The sequence below is a fragment of the Drosophila guanche genome, unplaced genomic scaffold, assembly GCF_900245975.1.
Source record: "Drosophila guanche unplaced genomic scaffold, DGUA_6, whole genome shotgun sequence".
Classification (NCBI taxonomy): Eukaryota; Metazoa; Arthropoda; class Insecta; order Diptera; family Drosophilidae; genus Drosophila; species Drosophila guanche.
The window spans coordinates 4,017,977-4,043,196 of record NW_022995749.1 but is presented as its reverse complement, the minus strand read 5'-3'; the positions used below and the strand labels follow the sequence as shown (position 1 = coordinate 4,043,196).

The window sequence follows — 25,220 nt, the reverse complement described above, 5'->3', positions numbered from 1 at the left end:
ATGTTTTTTAACTAGTAAGAATCAAACAAAAAATATTCCTCATTCAGGAGTCATATAACTAGATTCAGGAGTACGCAAAATTTGTTTTAATTGCTTCTCTTGTTGGTCAATGATTGGTAACCAATGTTCAGATGGGGGCTTGAAATTTATAGACTTGAATTTTTTAATTTGACCTAAATTTGTCAAAAGGCTTGATTGATGCAAACAATTGCCCCGCATAATCTGTTCAAGTTTATCTACTAAATGGTTTGACTCCTTTATTAAGTCATCGATGGACTGCAGCAGCGCATACCAATCAATTTTCATGGTTCCTATAACTGAATTGCCCCTCAAGTTAAAAGGAACCGGTTCGAAACTGCGCCACTGATTGTAAGGCTCTATAATGTAAGGTATAAAATGTCGATCAGATTCCATTTCAACTAGATCATCATCGAAATTCCACGAGTCTAGTGTAGGTGTTAGGTTTAGACCGCCACGGTTTTTGTCAACCGAATTTCTATGAAATTGGGACTCCTCGTCGGAATACAACTTTCGTAATCTCGTAATTGTGTCATCGAGACCCGTCTCTAAATTTGAAATATTCACATTTTCATCTTCATCACATTTGGGTAAGTATCTATTTATGAAGTCCTTCTTATATGCTTTGGGGAGAAGCGTTTGTGTATAACGAGAAACAGTAGCAACGCTTTCGGTCATTTGTGACATAGAATAGGTCAAAACATCTGAAAAGGTTCACAATTATTTTTGCAAACGCTTCTACAAAGTAGATTTTCTTACACTGCTGATAGCCATCCTTCTTCCTACTATATTGGCCATCGGTAAGAATCCCAATATCTTTGTACAAAATTAAATCATGTTGTGTATCCACGCTCGCTTCTTTCATAAGCTTAGTCGGCAAAAAATCCGTTTGAAGACCTACATTTGCTTTTCCAGCTCTTAATCGTCTAAAGTGGCAAAAACAATTGTGTAATCGATTACCATACAATGTGTGTATAAGAGTCATATTGATTACCTCGATGCATCAAGTAATTTAGCCCGAAGCAATGCACTCTTGTCAGGCTTTGTAAGCGTTGAGACGCTAACTGCGCGCCATGGTGGGCGTTTAGCTTCATTTTCCTTTTCCTTTTCTGCAGCCAGTTCCTTCATACGTTTCCAACTATTTTTGGCTCTATTTGTCAGACAATAATGTGAGTTTACTAAAGTAAATTATTTTTAAACAACGACAGCGCACCTTACCTACTTAATGATAGGCTGCGGTTGTTAGTTAGTAAAACTGTTTGATGGTCCTCTACACTTTGAGTCTCGCTAGTCTCCGAAGAAGTACCACTGTTATTGGAGCTATTATTTGACTTCGGCTTGTTCATGATACCGAATTTTCAATTTTTTTTTCAATTTTAAATGTGTAGTGGTGTAAGAACTTGGCCAAACGCTTTTACTAGCAGTCAATACATCGATGCATAAACAAATTAGTGCATCACTGTTGCCATGGTATCACTATCAAATAAATAAGTTAGAAACATGAAAATACGTATGATGTGCACAGTTCTGTACATATTTACGCTGGAGGTTCACAGTATCTCCTAGTACGAAAAAAAAAACCCTGCCGTCAAGAAATAATTCAAAGTTAACCAACTTTACCATTTGACATAAGTTTTATTTATTTGAAGTGAAACTTTTGAAAATAGGCAAACACTTTTTTACCTTTATCTCCTGTTGATAAAAGTAAAATAAGTAATACAAATTTGTATTCTATCGTGATATTTAGGATATATTCAATGATGATATTTAAAAAACGCAAACAAAATTAAGTACATCAATGCAATTTAATGCAACATTAATGCTAAAATTTGCGACTTTTTACCGGTACGACTTTGTCGACCTCGCCAGTGTGATGGTCCTCATGCAAGGGTATTCAATAATGTATGGGTTTTTTTTAACTTTGTGTTTAAAACTTTATTCCGTATATTTTTAGGAGCTACAATAAAATGCATTAAGTATGCGGAAGATGTCGCCGTTGTAATTTTCTAACTGCGGCCTACCAGCTTCATGGCCACATTTTGAAAATAGTTCATAGCTCTCCCTATGAAACCAATAGTTCTTTAATGTGTTCTTAGAACTAATGTTAAGAGTATTCAGCTGGAAAACTCCAAAATGAAAAGTCCTACCGTCGGTCTGAACACTTTGTACCACAATTGGTTTCAAAAGATCTCCATCTGCGGAGGGGCCATGCAAATGTTTGGCACGTGCTACAGCAACAACAAACGCTTTTAACATTGTTCGCGCATGAAATTGAGAAGTTGTGACCTCGGATCCATGAGTGTTTACCAAATTTGTGTCAAAGAAAGAAAAAACGGTGTGTGGATGAGAGCAGGTAGCTTCTGTCCGAAACGCTGAAAAGAGATATATTTTTTACTGAACTCATTATCATTCTAATTACTTACGATAGAAGTTTCCATTATTAACAACATGCTTTTTTGGTATTGAAATTGTACATTTCATTGGGTACAGATCAGGCAAATTTCCATTAAACTTCAATTTAACACTATCAATCGCACGATTAGAGCAAACTAATTTATTGGCATTGATCGCAAATCCGATCTGATCACTGTCTTTACACAAGGACGTTCTAAATGAAGCATTATCGAGCAGCTTACGGCGTACTGTGAGCGAATGTCCAGCCAATTTTTCAATTTCATATAATAGTTTGTTTACCAGCAGACGGCTAAAAATAAGGTCATATTATTATTCTTTGTCGTATTAATGAAGTGGTTTGTGACTGTTACTTGATTCTTTCGTGGGAAATTCCATAGCTGCGAGGTAAGTTAAAGGCAGGTCTTTCAATTAACTTGATCTTAGGCAACTTCACTTGTTCAGCGTCAAGCACGTGTGCAGACAATATAGCGTTTCGAATATTTCTATCAATACCGTTTGGCAACTTCTGGTTAGCAATAGCATCTTCGATTTTGGGAGGGTACTCTTTAACTTCTATTGTATTTGTCAATACTTGGGCTTGGGCTAATCCACCAATTAGCAGACTGTTGTCATCATAGGAATGGCAAGCAGCAGAAACCGAATTTGAATACGCATTCGCCTCGGAAATCGGTCCTTGTCCTGTTCCAATGAAATCTAACCTATTTTTCAATGAATCAAGAAAATAAATGCATTTGAATTTATAAACGCTGATACTCACATACGTCTCTCTACTTTCGGTTTCAATAAGTCATCAGGTGTCCTAACCGGTACTGCTAGCCTTAGCAACTCAGCGGCAGCGCCTGTTTCACGGGGCACACGCTTTCCCTGAACTAGCCAATGCTTCTTAAAGTGCCACCCAATGTGTTGAGCGCATAGTCGATTTGTAAGCCGCATTTTAAATAAGTTAGAACAGTATCTCTTACGAATAAAATGTAGAAAAACAGCAGGTTATGAAATAATGGTGTGACCGCGGATTTGTCAATTAAAAATACTGACAGATCCTCGGAAATACACCGAAATCTATATTGGCGAAAAATATACCGAAATATATTGAGGAAAACCACGAATTTAACCCACTTTGCCCCGCATTATTTGAAAAAAGGAAATGATACTTGACCTGAAAATGAAAATAATATTATCATGTGCAGAACATCAGCCTGTTGAGATATGCAAACTTTGGAGTCCAACAGTTAATTCGTATATTGATGTTGAAAGACGTGCGATTTTTTCTTCCTACAATAAGGATATGGGAGCAGTGGTTTTGGAAGTTATGCTCATGGTACATGGAAAACCACCGCTTCTAATCTTTCGGTTTTATTACTGGTGCCTGGGAACACCAATAAAAATTCTACTGTACAGAAAATAGTTAGACTCCCTTAGTCTATTCTATTATATTCACCTTGTACAGCTTCAATTGGAAGTTGCTCATACACTTCACCTTCTGCATCACAAGGAAACTGCATAGGTCTACCTTCGAATGTAGATAGGGGTAATAGCACTGTAACATCCCTTGCCTCCCCATTAAGTGTCAAAAAAGTACAGGGTAAATCTAAATTATCCAGATTCTAGAGTCTATACTGACCGCGTTACAATTGTGTGCGTTACAGTTTGTGTAACTCAGGAACTCCACTTTTAAATGTAAGATTCATCTTTGCGAGTACTTTTAAAGTATTAAAATTGTTTTTTTCCAGCCAATGGTGTGCTCGATGCACAATTTATTGTGTTGTGAGGATTGAGGTGCTACTGTACAACTTTTCTTAGAAGTATTTTTGAATAATTTAACAGGCGCACAAGTGTAAAAATATTATGTAAACTAACAAAAGGTACTCTCTAAACTTAGAAGACGACGCAACACAAGTTCGTTGCACACTTCGCACTGGAATACATCTTACGTCTAGTCATTGTTTCATATTTGTAAGAAGTTTAGCATATGGACTACGTGTTCATTATGATAGAAATTAACGCATGCGATACGTGTTAGATTCTTGAATTTCGGATAGCTCGCCCTTAAAGTTTATGTCAATAACAAAGTCCAAATCCCGATTGTTTCGATCGTTCGGTTTCATTTGGAACGTGCCCGTTATTTCTTCATTTTTCTTTGCTGTCATATGATCATCTAGATAAAAAACAGTTTGCTTCCAATGAGTGTAGGTGGAATCTGGCGAGGTGCTAAAGCCTAGACGCTTATGGCACTTGGTAAATTCGATGTTAAAATATGTGACTAATGCTTGCACAAAGTCATTTCGTTTGATTGTTAAATTAAACTTGGACGAAAAGTTCAGATCTGCCTTCTGCACCGTATACAGGTCCACTTCTTTAACCAAACAGGCTGTGGAGACCACTTGCTTAGGGTCAACGATATCCACTAGTGGTTCAGTCACAGCAACTTTGCGAATGCAGCTCATATCAAAGCCGTAAACATCGTCCCACCAGTTTATCTTCTCGTCCTTGTACTGACGATCTTCGATAGCAGTAATGTAAAGGGTGCCTCTGTCAGGGAACATCATCCCATTGGGCTTCAGCCACTTGTCTCGCGCATACAATACTGTGTCAAGCATAGACTCATAAAAAAGGCAGTATCTGAAACAAACGTAATTTTAACATTATTATACGCCGATGGAAAGGAGGAATGTGGAACATACCCCATCCATTCAGAGATTATGATGTCTACGCCTTGAATACCATTTGGCAACTCGATCTCTTCGATTTTTCCCTTAACGACCTTTATAATGTCCTGCAAATTATTGTCTATGACAACTTGTCGTGCGAACTCTATGATATTTGAACAATCTACGGCTATAACCTGGGCAGCCCCTGCTTTTGCAGCAAACATTGAAAGTATGCCGGTGCCACATCCAACATCTAATACAATCTGCAAACAATTTAAAACAAGAATTGAACAAGATTTCATTTGATTGATTCTTTTACAAATCTTACTTTGCCTTGGAAAAGATGCTTATTGTGATACATAGCGTTACGGTATGTCACGGTGCGCACTTCGTCCTTAAGCATTTCTTCGTGAATGCCAAAGTGGGCGTACGAGTCAAAATAATAGTCTCTCGACGTCATTTCATCAGCATGGGCATTGGATTCATCCGGAGATGCTTCGGCCCCAGCTCCGCTTTGGGACAACTTTTTAAGCACATTGTTTGAGTTAGGTGTGAGGCCGGTTGCATTTTCGATGGCCGATTCCATGGGTATATCTGTGGTGGACTGGGGAAGGTCGCTGATTATATTTATTTTGATGGAACAAATCTACACATATACAACGTACCATTTTACTTTTATTCTTTACTTTTTTACTTTTTTGGTCGAAAACTACGCACGCTGCTTTATAAATTAATTTTACAGCACTGTGTCTAGCAGTGTGACCGCGAAATTATCGATAAAATATAACGTCAGGGCCTCGAAAAAATACCGAAATATACCGTTGAAATAAAATGTATTTATTTAAGCCTAGTATTTAGATCGGAAAACACGTTTGATAGCAAACAGAGCAATATATTTTTCTAGCGGCAGAGTGTGACCAAAGAACGAAACCAGGACGATCGTTTGTCTATACATGTGAGTATTATAAATCATATAAATATGTGTAAATGTTTGGAAACCATCTAACAATCTCTTTGCACATTCCGCACTTTGAGAGTATGACTCAAAGGTACCATCAGTAATCTTTGAGAATTTGCATATTTCTGGGGATAACATCTGCAGCCTCCTTTGATTGGTGGAGCAGCAAGGCCGTGCCAAGAAATATTTGCGCCCATGGCCCAAGCAGCCAATATAATAGTTTCGAGTCCAATTCGTCGCCTTAGCCCCGAGAACGACCCAGTGAGGAAGTGTTTGTTCTCAAAAGGAAAACATCAAAACATTTGGTTAACAGCCCAGCCGGGTCTGTGTCTTGGCAACATGAAGCAACTGGCGTTCAAATTAGTTAGACAAATTAAAAATGCTAATAAATTCAATATAATCTCATTAATCTGTAATAATTGTTTCCTTTTTTTGCCGTTTGATGACTTCAAGCTCATTGAGAAGCACGGTTATCTTTCAACTTCAGCGGCATTGTTGACTCCATTTTATTGAGTCTTTAGAACAGATCTATATATTTCGAGCTGCTAGAAACAAACCATCGAATACCACAAAATACTATCAGCCGACTTTCTAGATTTAGTCGGACAGTTTTTTTTGTCGATTTGAGTACTGCCTGGCGTACAGCCGCTAGAAAGTAGTTTGTGCGAGACAGCATTTCTTATCGGTTCCAAACGAATATCATCCCTTATTTTTTTAGCGGCCCTTATTTTCGATCTGAGTACTTGGCAATGAGCAAAATATACTACACTTTCTGTCGACAACAAATTCAGCCGTGCCTCGGTATATATACTGTAATCGGTAGATCTATCAAGGTTGACGTTATTTCCTGTCGATATATCCGCGGTCACACTGCTCAGTACATTTTGGCGGCAAAAATAATTCCATCGAGGCGTCATTATCAATTATATTGTTTAGGTTTCTAATAACAAAAGCAATGGAGGGATTTGATGATGCTGGTGTATTTTTCTCCGATAATTTCGGAAACGATCAGCAGCCGGACGGTGCCCAAATAAATTTGCAAGCAGTCAAGAAAAGGTACAAAGAGTTTATACGCACATTCAACGAGGACAACTTTTTTTACAAATACCGGTAAGCAATAAAGAAATCCTGTACACAAATGGAACGAAGGTTTAAGGATGGTCTTTTTTAGTGACACATTGAAGCGCAACTACCTCAATGGACGCTATTTTCTGGAAATCGAAATGGAAGATTTGGTGGGATTTGATGAGGCGCTTGCTGATAAAATGAACAAACAGCCAACGGAGCATTTGCAAATTTTTGAGGAGGCTGCTCTGGAAGTTGCTGATGAAATTACAGCTCCACGTCCCGAACATGAAGAGCACATGCATGACATCCAAATACTGTTGAGATCCAATGCTAACCCCACCAATATACGTGAGCTAAAATCAGAGTGCGTGTCGCGTTTGGTTAAAATTGCAGGAATAATTGTGTCTGCATCTGGCATAAGTGCAAAGGCAACAAGAATGTCGATTATGTGCTTGTCGTGCAGCACTGTTATACCAAATCTCAAAGTGAATCCAGGACTAGAAGGCTACGCCCTGCCTCGAAAATGCACAACGGAACAGGCGGGAAGACCAAAGTGCCCACTAGATCCCTTCTTCGTGATGCCGGACAAGTGCAAGTGCGTGGACTTTCAAACGCTAAAATTGCAGGAGCTACCAGACTTTGTCCCTCAAGGAGAGATTCCTCGTCATTTGCAACTATTTTGTGACCGCTCACTATGCGAACGTGTTGTGCCAGGAAACCGTGTTCTAATACAAGGAATTTATTCAATTCGAAAAGTGGGTAAGCCTTCTCGTCGAGATGGTCGAGAGAAAGCCGTTGTGGGTGTTCGCGCGCCCTATATGCGAGTAGTGGGCATAACAGTGGATACAGAGGGATCTGGGGCCATTTCTCGATATAGCAACATAACTACCGATGAGGAGGACAATTTCCGGCGCATGGCTGCCTCAGGAGATATATATGAGCGCCTTTCTCAATCATTGGCGCCTAGTATTTTCGGCTCTCGTGACATTAAAAAGGCGATCACTTGTATGCTTTTTGGTGGGTCTCGCAAGCGGCTGCCAGATGGCTTGTGTCGGCGTGGCGACATTAATGTACTGCTGCTGGGAGATCCTGGTACTGCCAAGTCGCAGTTACTAAAATTTGTCGAGAAAGTAGCCCCGATTGGTGTGTACACATCAGGAAAGGGATCTAGCGCGGCTGGTCTTACAGCATCTGTTATGAAGGATCCTCAAACGGTAAGCAGGCTTTCCTATTAGTTAGAAACCATTTTTTTATGTTTGATTATCTTATTCTCACAGCGAAATTTCGTCATGGAAGGAGGTGCCATGGTATTGGCCGATGGTGGTGTCGTTTGCATTGACGAATTTGACAAAATGCGTGAAGATGATCGAGTGGCCATCCACGAGGCAATGGAACAGCAAACCATCTCTATTGCAAAGGCCGGCATTACAACTACATTGAACTCTCGTTGCTCGGTCTTAGCAGCTGCTAATTCAATTTTTGGTCGGTGGGACGATACAAAGGGCGAGGAAAATATTGATTTCATGCCTACAATATTATCTCGCTTTGACATGATTTTCATTGTTAAAGACGTACACGATGAGACACGTGACATTACTCTTGCAAAGCACATCATAAACGTGCATCTTAGTTCAAACAAATCAGCACCCTCTGAGCCAGCCGAAGGTGAAATATCCTTATCCACATTTAAAAAGTACATACATTACTGTCGCACGCATTGTGGGCCACGATTAAGTGAAGCTGCTGGCGAGAAGCTTAAAAGCCGCTATGTTCTGATGCGAAGTGGTGCCGGGCAGCAGGAAAAGAATTCAGACAAACGGTTAAGTATCCCGATTACAGTGCGCCAGCTAGAAGCTGTGATTCGAATTTCAGAGTCATTAGCCAAAATACGATTGCTCCCTTTTGTCAATGATGACCATGTCAACGAGGCCCTTCGACTCTTTCAAGTATCTACACTTGACGCAGCTATGACTGGAAGCCTGGCCGGGGCTGAAGGATTCACCACAGAGGAAGACCAGGAAACTCTAAACCGTATTGAAAAACAATTAAAGCGTCGTTTTGCCATCGGATCTCAAGTTTCTGAGCAAAATATCTTGCAGGTAATGATTCATTCGAACCGAAATATAACTTTGGTTTATACTTTTCCCAACCCTTTTCAGGACTTTTTACGGCAAAAGTACGAGGAGCGTACTGTAGTAAAAGTCATTCACACGATGATTCGACGGGGTGAACTTCAGCATAGAATGCAACGCAAGATGCTATACCGCTTATGCTAGTTGCTTGTTACATTTACTAATAGTTAATAATATAATCAATATTTTGTCATTATAAATCTACTTTTGCACTCTACTTTTATAATATGATAATAATTCAATAAAGAGAAACGATTCGTATATACAAATGGAGTAAATAAAAGGGCTGCTACCCGTAATATTAATTTAAGTACGGTGGTTGGGGAGGGGGGGGGGATTACGTGTTCTAAAATCTCAGTACAAATGTTATTGTCCAATTAAAAATACAAATTGTGTGCTGCATGTGGAGGGGGATGCTGTAATTGGCAGATTTATTAAATACGTCACGCAAAATATTTCGTGTATAAGTGCATCATATTTTCTAAAATTAGAAATTACATAGATTTAGATCGAAACAGAGTGACTTTTATAAAAATTAAAAAATTATAAGTTTGCTGAACATATTTATGTATGTTTGCATGTACATATTTACATATTTGTGTATGTAGTTTACTGTTTATATCAATAGGGAAAACGTTATCTTAATTCATGTCAATACTTATCATAGAGCTACCATTTCACACATAAGCTTTTTGGTCGATAATTCAAAAAACTACATTTTTAGAATGATTTGAATTTCTTCTTCAAAGAAAAAATGCATGAATATAAAGCTATATACATACATACATACAAATGTACATATCAGTTCGAATAAACCACCAAATCGACATTGTTTATGTACGTACATGGTATACCTACGTCATTCGACAATCCACAAAACCAATATTTTCTATTGGCTGCGAGCCAATTTAAAAAAATATTTTTTCTTCTGCTTAAGAACGTTTATTACTTCCTCTTATACAAAACTCAATTAGTACATTTGCGTATGAATAGCTTCATATGGATGTACATATGTATGTACATAGATGCATAATATATTCATGAACTAAATATATATGTACATATGTAAGTACATGCACGTAGAACATGTGTACGTCTGTACATAAATACACAAGCATGCATGTACATATGTATATTTTCAAAAATAGTGTTATGTATGGGCGTATATTTTCATTTTAAGGCCCGTAGAGATGCCCATGTTTTTCTTTACGGCATAATCGACTACGGCTACATTCCGTTAAAATCTATTCAGTCTTCACCGACTGCAGAGTGGCAATTTTGTAAAGTGCACTAAATGAATGCAATTCACTTTACCGGACTTACCGGCTCATTTTACTGATTCATACATATATTTTGTACATACATACATACATAAGTATGTTTGTTTATAAAGAATATTTTGATTTTTGAGAACTAAGGAGGTCTCTGCAGAAATTGTTTACAACGGTTTTGTTTATTAATCTCAAACTTGTTTTATCCGTATTCAACTTCCGAATCATTAACAATCATTTAGTGAGAACCGATAGCTCAGAGATACATTGCTCAGAGAACTTCAAAGCTCCTGTTTTTCTTATTACATTCTATTGATGATGCCGGATATCCGCTTATCAAAAAATATAAAAATAAATATTAATGACAAAATGTTATATTGCCTCATTTGAAAACCATCCGTGGCCTAGCTGTGTAGGTTAAGTGCTTGTAAATTGGTACATTGTAAAATAATATGTTAATATGAATTGGCTTACAAATATATATTCATATGAACATATATGAAGTACAATATGCATGCATTTGAATTCTTGTATTTAAATGGTTTATTAATACATTTTTACTTTGCCCTTTGCAACGAATCCAGGGACTATGTAGTTGAATTAATTTAAGTTCATATATCTTTGTATGTATGTATTTATGTACATACAGATATGCATGTTCACTTACATATGTAACCACAAGCATACGAATGTACATACTCGAGTGTGTTTGTCTGTATTTTTCAATTACCGCTGACTGTTGATTGATGATAGGAAATAATAATGCGCATGGTGTCCACTTCAATTCTTACAAATATACATACATATTTACATATATAAATATATACAGACATATTTACATTTACAAACAAAAATAGTTGGTCTTGCATGGAGGTATGTACTTATGTACATATGTATGTACATAGGCAGCGGTGTTTTGCATTGAACCATTCCTCACACACGAATTTTTAAAATATGAATGTAGGATAGCAGAAACAAAAACGGTACAGACGGGAACCTTATAGTCTGGTGCCTGGCAATGGTATACCTGGTACTAAGTGAAGGCCTCCATTCAGCCTGAATGAGAATTCAAAATTATTATTTGAAATAAAGACTGCCTTAGAAATTTATCATATAAAGTGGAAAAAAATTAAGTAGAATTCATTACTGTGAATTCTAATAATAAAAGGAATTTTCTCTGTAAGAATGCGAATGACAAAATTGTTGACTGCTAAAGTTTAGCTGTTACAGATTTAACTCCTCTGATACTGTATGTACATACACCTTATGAAATACTGCTCTGACATGTATGGAATATTCCCGTGCACGCTACCACCGAGGTTCAATAACTTAAAAAAGGCTGTAAATTCCTCTGCAGGGCTGTTCAATTCTATCTGCCTTTTATTAAACAGAAAAATTCTCTGACGTAAACAAAAAAAATACTCTAACAATAATATTGTTCAGATCACGAATCAAGTACAAAAGCGAATCCCATGGTCAAATAATGTGGACTGTTACAAGTAATACTCTTTATATCAGATAAAAGGCCGAAAAAGATAACCAGTTAACTGAGATTATCTCTCTGATAATATCCAGAAAAAGGACAGACACTTTCCTGTCGAGTTAGCTTTTAGTTCTGATCAAGAATACATACTGAACACTATCATTCGGATATCACACTCTTGCTACAAATTTGAATACTCTCTGCAAGGGTATAAAGTCGATCTATGAGTTCTAGATATGTACGTATGTGAATACGACTACATACATACATAAATACAACTTTTCAAATAAACAAAAAGGGGTACGTGTGCATATGAATGTCTATGTAGACATCCATACAAACAGATATACAATTTATAAATGCAGGAAAGATAGACGAACATGTATGTACACATGTACATAAGTGAATATGGACCATATGGAAGAACCCAAGTAGGTGTGTGCGATGGTAGAGACGCTGAGTGGGGCCTTTGTTTTGTGAATGAAAATGAAAAATCTCATTGTACATTCGGCGAACCCGCGCCTTTTTCATGTCAGTACAATTTTAGATTTCGACCGAGCACGTTCGGGCCTCGAACCAATTTGTACATTGGTGGCGTTAAACCGCGTCTAAATTTACCCATATTACTGGCGCAGTGCTGCTAAAGATCATGTACATTTATCCAAGTTCCCCGGAATCATCATCGTCCTTGCAGTCTGAAGAAAGTGCAGCCACAAAGATACAAGCAGGATTCCGTGGCTACCGTGTTCGCAAACAGGTTCACCAGTCAACAAAGACAGTTAACAGCAACAGATTCGGAAACCGCTTTTTAAGTTCGAATAGTAAACGGAACCTAAACCAGCGTCAGCGCTCCAACCACAACAACGTCCATACAGAAAACCAAATGAGTTCCACCCGTTATGAAGACGTCGATCATCACGTTGCGACATCAGGAAACGAGGAAGACGCTTCGAAATCAGTTGAAGATCGTAGTGCTACCAAAATTCAAGCCGGATTTCGAGGATTTCTTGTAAGAAAGAAACAAAAAATGGCTACAGAAGCAGCTGTGAAAATTCAGGCTGGTTTTCGCGGTTTTAGGGCTCGCAAGGAATTGAAGCAGACATAAGGCCCCCTACGACTTGTGACTATTGTGTAGACGTGTGTTATTTAATAGATTTCAGTAGTATGTACATACATACATACATACGTACTACTATAACCTATGTAGTCCATAGTCTAAGGTTTAGTTTATGAATTGTAAATATAGTTATATATTAACTTATTCTAAATATCCAGAAAAATAAATCACCATTAGTCAACTAGTATTGAAAGCTATAAATTTGTTATACTTTTCTTCGGTTTCCAAACTTCAATAGTGCTGTCACATATGTAAGTATTTAGTAACATATATCAAGATGTACAAACTGTACATGTACAGTAGAAAAATGTGTTATAAAATTTGTATGAGAAAAGAAATGCCAGTTTCAGGGCCAAAACTCTTTTAGTTGTGATAAAATAAAGGAATTTACGCTTTGGCGAAATATACTGCATACTACAATATTCAGGAGGAATAAAAAGTACGCCATTTTCTTTTAGAATTATTTACTGTTATCAATACTAAATTGAAAACCGCCAACAGTCAAATATGAACCGGAATCAAAGTTCAACTTTGGCTATTCATTTTAAAACTTTTGACTTTTGTAGCCACTTGCATTTGGCAAAATTTTACGTGTGAGTTTTTATTATCTGTTACAGCCCATTCTCACAGGCCGCATCCATTGGAAATAATCAATAGCCGGAATAGGAAATGACGATCCAGACGTCGACGAAGACGTCGTTCTTGTGTCCACAAATACCTCTCGTTACATGAAGAAAATAAGAACCCGCATCTCCGTTAATCGCTAAGAACGTCACACAATAATAATGAAAAATATTTCAATTGGAAATGGATTATTTATTTTCAAAGAGTATGAGCAAAGATATTGGTGTAGCTATTTAGATGTCATTTTCTTATACTCAGCGCTTTTAATACGCTTCTTTTTGTGCTTAGGAATAACTCTTAGAATATTGCTATCAATTTGTACTGGCATTGAGTTCTGCCTTAATGTCAACCATTTTAGCTCCGTGCCAGTTTTTAATGTTACTCCATCACCTGTTGAAAGTATGAAACAGAAATTTAACATTGAAAAGGGAATAATTTGTAAAAAAAAAGCGTATTAAGGACAATGTGCTTTTTCCATGAACATTATCATGCTCTCAAATAAACTATCTTAGAATGTTGTTCTGTTGTTTGTTTTAAGAATAAGCCTTACCCTTTCCTTTTTTACGTTGAGTGTTTGGATGCTTTTGTGTATGTCCATTGTTGGTAAGCGGAATGTTATCATCATCGGGCGTCGAGTCAGTTCGAAGCGCGTCCCCGCGCTGCAATTTTTGACGCCTAGCGGCTAAATTGCTTTCTAAACTAATACCTTCAATTTTTCGATTGTGTCCTTTGTGTTTTCTTGTGTGTATACGGTATGCGGCTTGGATTTTTTTCGCTGCTTCGTCCTCAATAAGTCGCTCAAACGATTCGCTAATTGCAGCGTTTCCAAACGATGCCTTTGTCTCTTGTGTTGAGGACTTGGTACCAGCACTAGCGCGTCGCATTCGTCGTCTGGTAAGAAACCCACGAGCTCCTGCTTGTATTTTCGTGGCCGCCGATACAATTGTAGATTCAGTTTCAGTAGATGTGCCCAAAGTATCTGCCATAGCCGTTTCTATATCGAAGTTCTCTTGGTTAATATTTCCTGGGTCAATGCAGTCTGAATCCGTTTCAGATAGCGAAAAGGCCATAATTTTCTTGCGGATGTTTTCCGAAATTTCGTCGTCTAAAAATAAACTGTTAGTGCTGTTGATGCTAGAAGCAGTCATAAAATCTTTGGTACCAATTTCTATATCATTTATTGTGTCTTCACGGGTGACAGACCTAAAAATGCTTCGGGCATCGTCTCCAGCGATTGTGTAATGACGTATCAGCGGTGCCCTTGCAGATTCTTCTTCGCTGTTACTATCTTTAGTTTGGAATTTTTTGGACTTAGCATTACCAAAAACCACATAGTCACTTTGCCCAGAGCTTTCTCTTGATTCATTCAGTTGCAGCTGGTTGCATACAATAATATCACTTTCTTCAAGGTCAATGCTGACTTGTTCTTGCAAAGAACCCATAGTCCGTATTACTGGCTCATCACAAGAGCTCAAAACAAGATGACTAGAACTTGGTTCAACAACTTCTTCAGCTGTGAATGACTTCGGTGTCACCTCGTCTTTTATACCAGATATTTCCTGATTTTCTTCCGACGAAATTTGGTGTTTTGTTTCGCACTCATTAGTATTTACAGAAGACCTTCTTTTAATACATGCTTCTTCTATTACTTCTTCTTGCTTATTAGCAAACAGTTCACTTTCAGTAATGGTCATCTCTCTTGTTGGAGAGCTCTTTGCTTGCTCGTGGGATGATACGACTTCTACACGTATATTAAAATAAGTAAAAACCAAAAACATATTTTTTTGACATCTACTTTAGAGAAAGAACATAATCTACTTACCATGATTTAAAGTGTCAGCATTTGATAACAACTTTCCTGGATCCTCTACTGAACCAAGCACATCATTCGATTCATTAAATATTAAACCTGATAAGCCATTAGAAACTTCAATTTAATTACTTCGAATCTCTTTCTAATATGGAAAGCTAAATTGTATTTAAAGGAGCCAAGCGTTTTATCAACTTCAATATATCTACTTGAGTGCTTTTGTTGAGTTCAATTTTATGTGTAATTACTGGCTCGGTATTATGCGTGTTTATCATAAAAACAATTTCAATTTAATTTGCCTTATTTTTTAAGATACCCTAGATAGCATTGAATTGTCAACACCCATTACTTTGTTTGAATTGTTGTTGCTAGTAAATCAATAAAGATTAGGAAAATATCATAAGTTGGGATAATCTCCTTGTTTTTAATTTTTGATAAGTCAAATTACCTTACTATGTTTTGTCCCACCCAATTCTTTACCCTTTACTTTATATTAGATATTTAGAATTTTCATCTAAGCGTCCTTTAGGTGTGTTGTTGCTGTTTGGTTTCTTTAAGTTTCTTCTGTTCTGTATCTTAACATTTCAAAATCTATGACTTTACTTTTGATTTTCTTTAACCGCTTTACTTTCTTTCGAATCTAGTAACTATGGAACTAAGGAACAATATTTTCATCTTTCATTAAGTTATATTCTTTCGTACCAATTTTATCTGTCTTACCTAATTTAAGTTCTGTAACTCTGTTATCAGTTATGAGATCATTTTCATTAAGTTCAAGTATTGTTTGCAGCTTGGATACTCCTGGTTGTTGTTGGTAATCCGGATCTGAGGTTGTAATTTCAGTGTCTTTATCTTCACTTATTATCAAATGTGGGCTCAACGAATCAGAACGTGAACTATCGTCCAAAGGAATTTGTTTGGTGATTTGAACGTGTGTATTTGTTTTGAATGGAAGCTTCTTTGATACTTTGTACTTGCGTTTTGCATTATCGGACTTATCGAATGAAATAAAATATGAAATTGCTCTCTTAACTTTAGTTACATCATTTTCAGTGCTTATATTGTTGAATGAATTTTTTCCAAGGTCCTTAATGGTAACTTCTTTTGTGTTTTTGAGTTTGCCGCTTTGTGTATCTGCGTAGGCCGATAATGGACTCACATCGAGATCATTATTCATTTCGTACCAGGTGCCTTTGTCAGTAAGATTTTTGAATGACTTAAGCTGCAGCTCAGCAACAGGTCTGGATATAAAGCGACTGTTCTGAGTTGTGCCACTTACAATTTCTTTGTCTTTGATCTTATGGACAGGCAACTTATTTGTTTTTGTATTTGTAACCACAGTAGTATCGTTGTGAATATTGTGGGTGCCAAATAATTGATTAGATACAAGTAATGTAGAAGCTTTCTGCTAATTTAAAAAAAAATTAAAACTTGTTTGTGTAATTAACTCTTACCATTATTTACATCCGGTATACATTGAGCAGATAAGCTAATTGTGTCCTCTATAACAGCACCTTTGTGTAAGAATATTATACAAAGATGAGAAGATTGAAAGATATTATACAAGATTACTTTGAAAACAATATACTATTAAAATATGATATGATGTACAATTTTCATTCCCAACAAAACATCACAAAATAACTGTGAAAAGTAAAACTAAGTTCAACAGAGAATGAAAAATTACCATGGAAGTCCTCGGGTGGGGCAGGACTACCAGGAGTTTTGAAACCTTTTTCTAGTGGTAAAATTTTCACCGATTCAAAATTATTGGACACCGTTCCAAAGTTTTGTACGTCTTTATCATAAGAAACAGCGAATTCTGTCTTATCACCATGATCTTTAGTTGATTTTCCGTCTGGAATTAAAAATATAACGAATTCCATTTGTGAACAACATTAATGGCAAAAACTTACTGGCTTTATTGTCATCTTCCACGTTTGGTCCTATTCCAGCAAGTTGTTCAGAAATGTCGGCTATACTTCTTTCTGTATTAAGATATTTATTAATTATTTATATTTCGACCGGTTGTAATGATAACTTACTGGTCAGATTCGAGACTTCACTGATGCTTTGGGTTCCATTGGTAGAAAGATCATCTGTAAAATAAAACCAATAAAAATCATGTTCCTTCTATGGTTAATTTGAACTTATTATTTTCCGATATTCTGATATTGAAAAATTACCTTTTAGCTCTATTGGAGATGCAGAAGTACCAGAAGTTTCGACGTCTGGTTCTAGTGGTAAAATGTTTCCCGATTCAGAAATATCGGACTCAACTACAGTGGTTTTTTCGTCTTTATCAGGCAAAACAGCAAGATCGGTCTTATCACCATTCACTTTAGTTGATTTTTCGGCTGGAATTAAAAATATAAGGAATTCCTGTTGTGCAAAACATTTTTGACAATAACTTACTGATTTCATTGTCATCTTCCAAGTTTGGCTCTAATCCAGAAATGGAAATGTCGGCTACATTTATTTCTGTATTAAGATATTTATTAACTATTTATTCTTCGACCAATTGTAATGACGACTTACTGGTCAGATTCGAGACTTCACTGACGCTTTGGGTTTCATTCGTAGAAAGATCATCTGTCAAATAAAACCAATACAAATCACATCCTGTAAATTTCCGATGGTCATATAATAAAAATTACCATCTAGTTTGTTTGAAGTGGCAGAAGTACCAGAAGTTTCGGCGTCTTCTTTTCGTGGTAAGCTTTTTCCCGATTCCGAAATATCCGACACGATTGCAATAGTTTCTTCGTCTTTATCAGGAAGAGCAGCGAGTTCTGTCTTATCACCATTATCTTCAATTAATTTTCCGGCTGGAATTAAAAATATAAGGAATTCCTGTTGTGCAAAACATTGTTGACAATAACTTACTGGCTTCATTGTCATCGTCTAAGAACCTAAGTCCTATTCCAGCAGGTTGTTCGGAAATGTCGGCTATACTTCTTTCTGTATGAAGATATTTATTAACAATTTTAATTTCGACCAGTTGTAATAATTACTCACTGGTCGAATTCAAGACTTCACTGACTCTTATGGTTTCATTGGTAGAAAGATCATCTGTAAAATAAAGCCAATTAAAATCACATTCCTCTTATGTAGTTAATTTGACTTTAGTATTTCCGATGGTCCGATAATACAAAATTACCTTCTAGCTCTTTTGGAGAGGCAGAAATACCAGAAGTTTCGATGTCTTGTTCTCGTGCTAAACTTTTTCCCGATTCAGAAATATCGGACTCAATTAAGGTGGTTTTTTGGTCTTTATTAGGAAAATCAGCGAGTTCTGTCTTATCGCCATTATCTTCAGTTGATTTTCCGGCTGGAATTAAAAATATAAGGAATTCCTGTTGTGCAAAACATTGATGCCATAAACTTACTGGCTTCATTGTCATCTTCCAAGTTTATTCCTTTTCCAGCTGGTTGTTCAGAAATTTCGGCGATAATTCTTTCTGTATTAAGATATTTATTAAATATTTGAGTTACGACCAGTTGTAATGATCACTTACTGGTCAGATTCGAGACTTCACTGACGCTTTGGATTTCATTGGTAGAAAGATCATCTGTAAAATAAAGCCTATTAAATCACATTCCTCTTTCGATTGTCTGATAATGAAAAATTACCCTCTAGCTCTTTTGGAGCGGCAGAACTACCAGAAGTTTCGACGTCTAGTTCTCGTGTTACAATTTTAACCGATTCAGAAATATCGGACTCAATTACAGTGGTTTTTTCGCCTTTATCAGGCAAAACAGCAAGATCTGTCTTATCACCATTAACTTTAGTTGATTTTCCGGCTGGAATTCAAAATATAAGGAATTCCTGTAGTGCCAAACATTGATGCCAAAAACTTACTGATTTCATTGTAATCTTCCAAGTTTATTCCTTTTCCAGCGGGTTGTTCAGAAGTTTCGGCGACACTTCTTTCTGTATTAAGATATTTATTAAATATTTTAGTTACGACCAGTTGTAATGATCACTTACTGGTCAGATTCGAGACTTCACTGATGCTTTGGGTTCCATTGGTAGAAAGATCATCTGTAAAATAAAGCCTATTAAATCACATTCCTCTTATGTAGTTAATTTGAACGTCATATTTTCGATTGTCTGATAATGAAAAATTACCCTCTAGCTCTTTTGGAGCGTCAGAAGTACCAGAAGTTTCGACGTCTTCTTCTCGTGGTAAGCTTTTAACCGATTCAGAAATATCGGACTCAATTACAGTGGTTTTTTCGTCTTTATCAGGAAAAACAGCAAGTTCTGTCTTATCACCATTAAATTTAGTTAATTTTCCGGCTGGAATTAAAAATATAAGGAATTCCTGTTGTGCAAAACATTGATGCCAAAAACTTACTGGCTTTATTATCATCTTCCAAGTTTGCTTCTATTCCAGCGGGTTGTTCAGAAATGTCGGCTATACTTCTTGCTGTATTAAAATATTTATTAACAATTAAATTTCGATCAGTTGTAAAAATTACTTACTGGTTAGATTCGAGACTTCACTGTCGCTTTGAGTTCCATTGGTAGAAAGATCATCTGTAAAATAAAACCAATAAAAATCATGTTCCTTCTATGGTTAATTTGAACTTATTATTTTCCGATATTCTGATAATGAAAAATTACCTTTTAGCTCTATTGGAGATGCAGAAGTACCAGAAGTTTCGACGTCTGGTTCTAGTGGTAAAATGTTTCCCGATTCAGAAATATCGGACTCAATTACAGTGGTTTTTTCGTCTTTATCAGGCAAAACAGCAAGATCTGTCTTATCACCATTAACTTTAGTTGATTTTTCGGCTGGAATTAAAAATATAAGGAATTCCTGTTGTGCAAAACATTTTTAACAATAGCTTACTGATTTCATTGTCATCTTCCAAAATTATTCCTTTTCCAGCGGGTTGTTCAGAAATTTCGGCTATCCTTCTTTCTGCTTTAAGATATTTATTAACAATTTATATTTCGAACAGTTGTAAACATTTTAATGGTTACTTACTGGTCAGATTCGAGACTTCACTGACGCTTTGGATTTCAGTGGTAGAAAGATCATCTATAAAATGAAACCAATACTAATCACATTCTGTTAATTTCCGATGGTCATAAAATAAAAAATTACCATCTAGTTCTTTTGGAGAGGCAGTACCAAAAGATTCGACGTCTTCTTCTCGTGGTAAGCTTTTTCCCGATTCCGAAATATCCGACACAATTGCAATGGTTTCTTCGTCTTTATCAGGAAAAACAGCGAGTTCTGTCTTATCACCATTATCTTCAGTTGATTTTCCGGCTGGAATTCAAAATATAAGGAATTCCTGTAGTGCCAAACATTGATGCCAAAAACTTACTGGCTTCATTGTCATCTTCCAAGTTTGGTTCTATTCCAGCGGGTTGTTCAGAAATATCGGCTATACTTCTTTCTGTATTAAGATATTTATTACATATTTGTGTTTCGACCACTTGTAATGGTTACTTACTGGTCACATTCGAGACTTTACTGACGCTTTGGATTTCATTGGTAGAAAGATCATCTATAAAATGAAACCAATAATAATCACATTCTGTTAATTTCCGATGGTCATAAAATAAAAAATTACCATCTAGTTCTTTTGGAGAGGCAGTACCAAAAGATTCGACGTCTTCTTCTCGTGGTAAGCTTTTTCCCGATTCCGAAATATCCGACACAATTGCAATGGTTTCTTCGTCTTTATCAGGAAAAACAGCGAGTTCTGTCTTATCACCATTATCTTCAGTTGATTTGCCGGCTGGAATTAAAAATATAAGGAATTCATGTTGTGCCAAACATTGATGCCAAAAACTTACTGGCTTCATTGTCATCTTCCAAGTTTTGTTCTATTCCAGCGGGTTGTTCAGAAATGTCCCCTATACTTCTTTCTGTATTAAGATATTTATTACATATTTGTGTTTCGACCACTTGTAATGGTTACTTACTGGTCACATTCGAGACTTCACTGACGCTTTGGATTTCATTGGTAGAAAGATCATCTATAAAATGAAACCAATAAAAATCACATTCTGTTAATTTCCGATGGTCATAAAATAAAAAATTACCATCTAGTTCTTTTGGAGAGGCAGAAGTACTAAAAGTTCCGACGTCTTCTTTTCGTGGTAAGCTTTTTCCCGATTCCGAAATATCCGACACAATTGCAATGGTTTTTTCGTCGTTATCAGGCAAAACAGCAAGATCTGTCTTATCACCATTAACTTTAGTTGATTTTTCGTCTGGAATTAAAAATATAAGGAATTCCTGTAGTGCCAAACATTGATGCCAAAAACTTACTGGCTTCATTGTCATCTTCCAAGTTTATTCCTCTTCCAGCGGGTTGTTCAGGAATTTCGGCGACACTTCTTTCTGTATTAAGATATTTATTAAATATTTTAGTTACGACCAGTTGTAATGATCACTTACTGGTCAGATTCGAGACTTCACTGATGCTTTGGGTTCCATTGGTAGAAAGATCATCTGTAAAATAAAGCCTATTAAATCACATTCCTCTTATGTAGTTAATTTGAACGTCATATTTTCGATTGTCTGATAATGAAAAATTACCCTCTAGCTCTTTTGGAGCGTCAGAAGTACCAGAAGTTTCGACGTCTTCTTCTCGTGGTAAGCTTTTAACCGATTCAGAAATATCGGACTCAATTACAGTGNCATCTACACGCTTTCACTGAACGTTTGTCTTCCAATGGTGAAAATTTGATCTTTATTATTAAGAATATTATATCTCATATGTCTTCTATAGTTAATTTATTCGTTTTATTTTCGATTGTCATATAATGAAAAATTACCCTCTAGTTCTTTTGGAGCGTCAGAAGTACCAGAAGTTTCGACGTCTTCTTCTCGTGGTAAGCTTTTAACCGATTCAGAAATATCGGACTCAATTACAGTGGTTTTTTCGTCTTTATCAGGAAAAACAGCAAGTTCTGTCTTATCACCATTAAATTTAGTTAATTTTCCGGCTGGAATTAAAAATATAAGGAATTCCTGTTGTGCAAAACATTGATGCCAAAAACTTACTGGCTTTATTATCATCTTCCAAGTTTGCTTCTAATCCAGCGGGTTGTTCAGAAATGTCGGCTATACTTCTTTCTGTATTAAGATATTTATAACATATTTGTGTTTCGACCACTTGTAATGGTTACTTACTGGTCAGATTCGAGACTTTACTGATGCTTTGGGTTCCATTGGTAGAAAAATCAACTGTAAAATAAAGCCAATTAAATCACATTCCTCTAATTTAGTTAATTTGAACGTAATATTTCCGATGGTTTTATAATGAAAAAATTACCATTTAGATCATTGGAAGTGGCAGAAGTATCAGAAGTTTCGAAGTCTTCTTTTCGTGGTAAACTTTTTCCCGATTCAGAAATATCGTACTCAATTACAGTGGGTTTTTCTCCTTTGTCAGGCAAAACTGCGATTTCTGTCTTATCGCCATTATCTTCAGTTGATTTTCCGGCTGGAATTAAAAATATGAGGAATTCCTGTTGTGCAAAACATTGATGCCAAAAACTTACTGGCTTCATTGTCATCTTCCAAGTTTATTCCTTTTCCAGCGGGTTGTTCAGAAATATCGGCTATACTTCTTTCTGTATTAAGATATTTACTAAATATTTTAGTTACGACCAGTTGTAATGATCACTTACTGGTCAGATTCGAGACTTTACTGATGCTTTGGGTTCCATTGGTAGAAAAATCAACTGTAAAATAAAGCCAATTAAATCACATTCCTCTAATTTAGTTAATTTGAACGTAATATTTCCGATGGTTTTATAATGAAAAAATTACCATTTAGATCATGGGAAGTGGCAGAAGTATCAGAAGTTTCGAAGTCTTCTTTTCGTGGTAAACTTTTTCCCGATTCAGAAATATCGTACTCAATTACAGTGGGTTTTTCTCCTTTGTCAGGCAAAACTGCGATTTCTGTCTTATCGCCATTATCTTCAGTTGATTTTCCGGCTGGAATTAAAAATATGAGGAATTCCTGTTGTGCAAAACATTGTTGACAATAACTTACTGGCTTCATTGTCATCTTCTAAGTTTAGTCCTATTCCAGCGGGTTGTTCAGAAATATCGGCTATAGTTCTTTCTGTATGAAGATTTTTATTAACAATTTTCATTTCGACCAGTTGTAATAATTACTTACTCTTGATATTCGAGTCTTCGCTCACGATTTGGGTTTCATTCGTAGAAAGACCATCTGCAAAATAAACCAAATAAAATCACATTCCTCTTATGTCGTTAATTTGAACTGAATATTTCCGATGGTCTGATTATAGAAAAATTACCTTCCAGCTCTTTTGGAGCGGCAAAGGTACCAAAAATTTCAATGTCTTGTTCTCGTGCTAATTTTTTCCCCGATTTAGAAATATCGGACCCAATGACAGTTGTTTGTTCGTCTTTATCAGGAAAAACAGAGATTCCTGTCGTATTACCACAATCTTTAGTTGATTTTCCGGCTAAAATTAGAAATATATGGAATGACTTACTATGACTATGGTCTGCTTCTAAATGTTTTCCTTTTCAATCAGGTTGTTCCGAAATGTCATTTATTTTCATTTTAATTTTTAGTGAATTTTTTCGAGTTTTGAAAGTTGTCGTTTCGTTAAAAATACCTCACAAAAATCAACACTGTTTTATTTGAAAGCTTAATATTTCCAATTTATAGCTGCACTATTAAACTTTTCAGATTGGCACTGTTCTAAAACCAGCTCTAAGATACTTAAGCTATGTGAAAAAAGACACCACCACCTCTAAATTTGAAGATTAGCTAACATCTCTTAGATTCACAGACCCTGTCAAAATGGCAAAATTTCAAAAGATGAAACTTACCATTTTTCTGTATTTTTGTCGGGTTTTCATATTCTTGAATGGCAGGATATTCGTTTTCAAGAATTTGGTAAGTATTATTGTTGTCCACTTCCTCGTCCATTTGTATTGTGCTTTGAATTAGCTCCTCATAATTTGTGTTACCAAAGTCGTTGTTTTCACAGGTAGATTCCGTTGATAGGATTGCCGTCGATTTGGAATTGTACGAGCATGTTTCAGAATCAATGTCGTTTAGCTCGTCACGATTTTCTGCAACGGCAGGCCCATTTCCCTTGAACTTCCGCGCATCGACCATCCTTCGAAATGCTCTTTGAATAGTGATGGCTGCCGTCACTAAGCCAAAGGAACCACTTTTTAATCGATTTTTCGGACCTATTTTTTTCAAGTATTGACGATATTGTCGTTGAATAACAATAACTGCATTTATATATTTTCGAGTATTTTGGATATCATTCTGTCGGCTCTCCTTTCGCTTGTTAAATCTCTTTTTGGCCAAGTAGCGGCGAAATACTCTTTGAATCATAAAAACTGCACGTATATATTCTCTGTCACGGTTTTCTTTTTCAGCAACTATTTTCGTTTGCTTTTTATACCGGCGAAAATTCCTTTGAATAATGATGACAGCTTTTAAATAGTTGGGACCGTATTTTTTTTTATTTTCCGGGACACCCTCAGCTATTGACTTATCATCTTTGAAAGGTATAACGTCATTTGAAATGCTGAAGTTATTCCGTACTTCTGCTGTTTCAGCAGTTATTATACGACCACATTGGCATGTTGTATTTGTTACAGATGGGAATGGCTCTTTGTCCCTGACTGATTCTTCGTAT

The 25,220-nt window shown here is 36.3% G+C and overlaps 6 protein-coding genes across 7 annotated transcripts; 2 read left to right on the top strand and 4 right to left on the bottom strand.

Moving 5' to 3' along the window:
- Positions 1-20: 20 nt before the first annotated feature.
- Positions 21-1,524, bottom strand: LOC117585085. 2 transcript variants are annotated; one of them, XM_034274352.1, is made up of 4 exons: positions 1,237-1,524; positions 1,013-1,168; positions 778-944; positions 21-722 (listed from the first exon to the last, which is right to left on the bottom strand). In XM_034274352.1, the coding sequence occupies exons 1-4, from the start codon at positions 1,362-1,364 to the stop codon at positions 40-42; spliced, it is 1,134 nt and encodes a 377-aa protein (XP_034130243.1). In that variant the 5' UTR covers positions 1,365-1,524; the 3' UTR covers positions 21-39. The 2 variants fall into 2 exon arrangements, with proteins under 2 accessions (XP_034130243.1, XP_034130244.1); XM_034274353.1 differs by having other exon boundaries at positions 1,232-1,323.
- Positions 1,525-1,938: 414 nt separating this feature from the next.
- LOC117585490 (39S ribosomal protein L37, mitochondrial) lies at positions 1,939-3,437 on the bottom strand. The gene is made up of 4 exons (XM_034274985.1): positions 3,191-3,437; positions 2,784-3,131; positions 2,442-2,722; positions 1,939-2,390 (listed from the first exon to the last, which is right to left on the bottom strand). The coding sequence occupies exons 1-4, from the start codon at positions 3,364-3,366 to the stop codon at positions 1,969-1,971; spliced, it is 1,227 nt and encodes a 408-aa protein (XP_034130876.1). The 5' UTR covers positions 3,367-3,437; the 3' UTR covers positions 1,939-1,968.
- Positions 3,438-4,152: 715 nt separating this feature from the next.
- On the bottom strand, positions 4,153-5,861 carry LOC117585436 (protein arginine N-methyltransferase 1-B). Its single transcript, XM_034274911.1, has 4 exons — positions 5,747-5,861; positions 5,410-5,685; positions 5,115-5,344; positions 4,153-5,052 (listed from the first exon to the last, which is right to left on the bottom strand). Exons 1-4 carry the CDS (start codon positions 5,747-5,749, stop codon positions 4,431-4,433), a joined length of 1,131 nt encoding a protein of 376 aa, XP_034130802.1. The 5' UTR covers positions 5,750-5,861; the 3' UTR covers positions 4,153-4,430.
- A 1,045-nt stretch (positions 5,862-6,906) lies between these two features.
- On the top strand, positions 6,907-9,508 carry LOC117585387 (DNA replication licensing factor Mcm5). Its single transcript, XM_034274836.1, has 4 exons — positions 6,907-7,149; positions 7,211-8,321; positions 8,385-9,206; positions 9,267-9,508. Exons 1-4 carry the CDS (start codon positions 6,995-6,997, stop codon positions 9,381-9,383), a joined length of 2,205 nt encoding a protein of 734 aa, XP_034130727.1. The 5' UTR covers positions 6,907-6,994; the 3' UTR covers positions 9,384-9,508.
- A 3,004-nt stretch (positions 9,509-12,512) lies between these two features.
- LOC117585434 (abnormal spindle-like microcephaly-associated protein homolog) lies at positions 12,513-13,303 on the top strand. The gene has a single exon (XM_034274909.1). The coding sequence runs from the start codon at positions 12,643-12,645 to the stop codon at positions 13,096-13,098; it is 456 nt and encodes a 151-aa protein (XP_034130800.1). The 5' UTR covers positions 12,513-12,642; the 3' UTR covers positions 13,099-13,303.
- Positions 13,304-13,873: 570 nt separating this feature from the next.
- LOC117585414 lies at positions 13,874-24,685 on the bottom strand. The gene is made up of 46 exons (XM_034274887.1): positions 24,394-24,685; positions 23,708-23,761; positions 23,579-23,650; positions 23,350-23,520; positions 23,208-23,261; positions 23,079-23,150; positions 22,850-23,020; positions 22,708-22,761; positions 22,579-22,650; positions 22,350-22,520; positions 22,111-22,215; positions 21,970-22,023; positions 21,841-21,912; positions 21,612-21,782; positions 21,492-21,545; positions 21,363-21,434; positions 21,137-21,304; positions 21,017-21,070; positions 20,888-20,959; positions 20,662-20,829; positions 20,542-20,595; positions 20,404-20,478; positions 20,175-20,345; positions 20,034-20,087; positions 19,906-19,977; positions 19,677-19,847; positions 19,536-19,589; positions 19,407-19,478; positions 19,178-19,348; positions 19,063-19,116; positions 18,934-19,005; positions 18,705-18,875; positions 18,563-18,616; positions 18,431-18,505; positions 18,202-18,372; positions 18,083-18,136; positions 17,960-18,025; positions 17,731-17,901; positions 17,590-17,643; positions 17,461-17,532; positions 17,232-17,402; positions 16,999-17,058; positions 15,557-15,643; positions 14,897-15,475; positions 14,285-14,839; positions 13,874-14,124 (listed from the first exon to the last, which is right to left on the bottom strand). Exons 1-46 carry the CDS (start codon positions 24,683-24,685, stop codon positions 13,964-13,966), a joined length of 5,694 nt encoding a protein of 1,897 aa, XP_034130778.1. The 3' UTR covers positions 13,874-13,963.
- Positions 24,686-25,220: the final 535 nt, after the last annotated feature.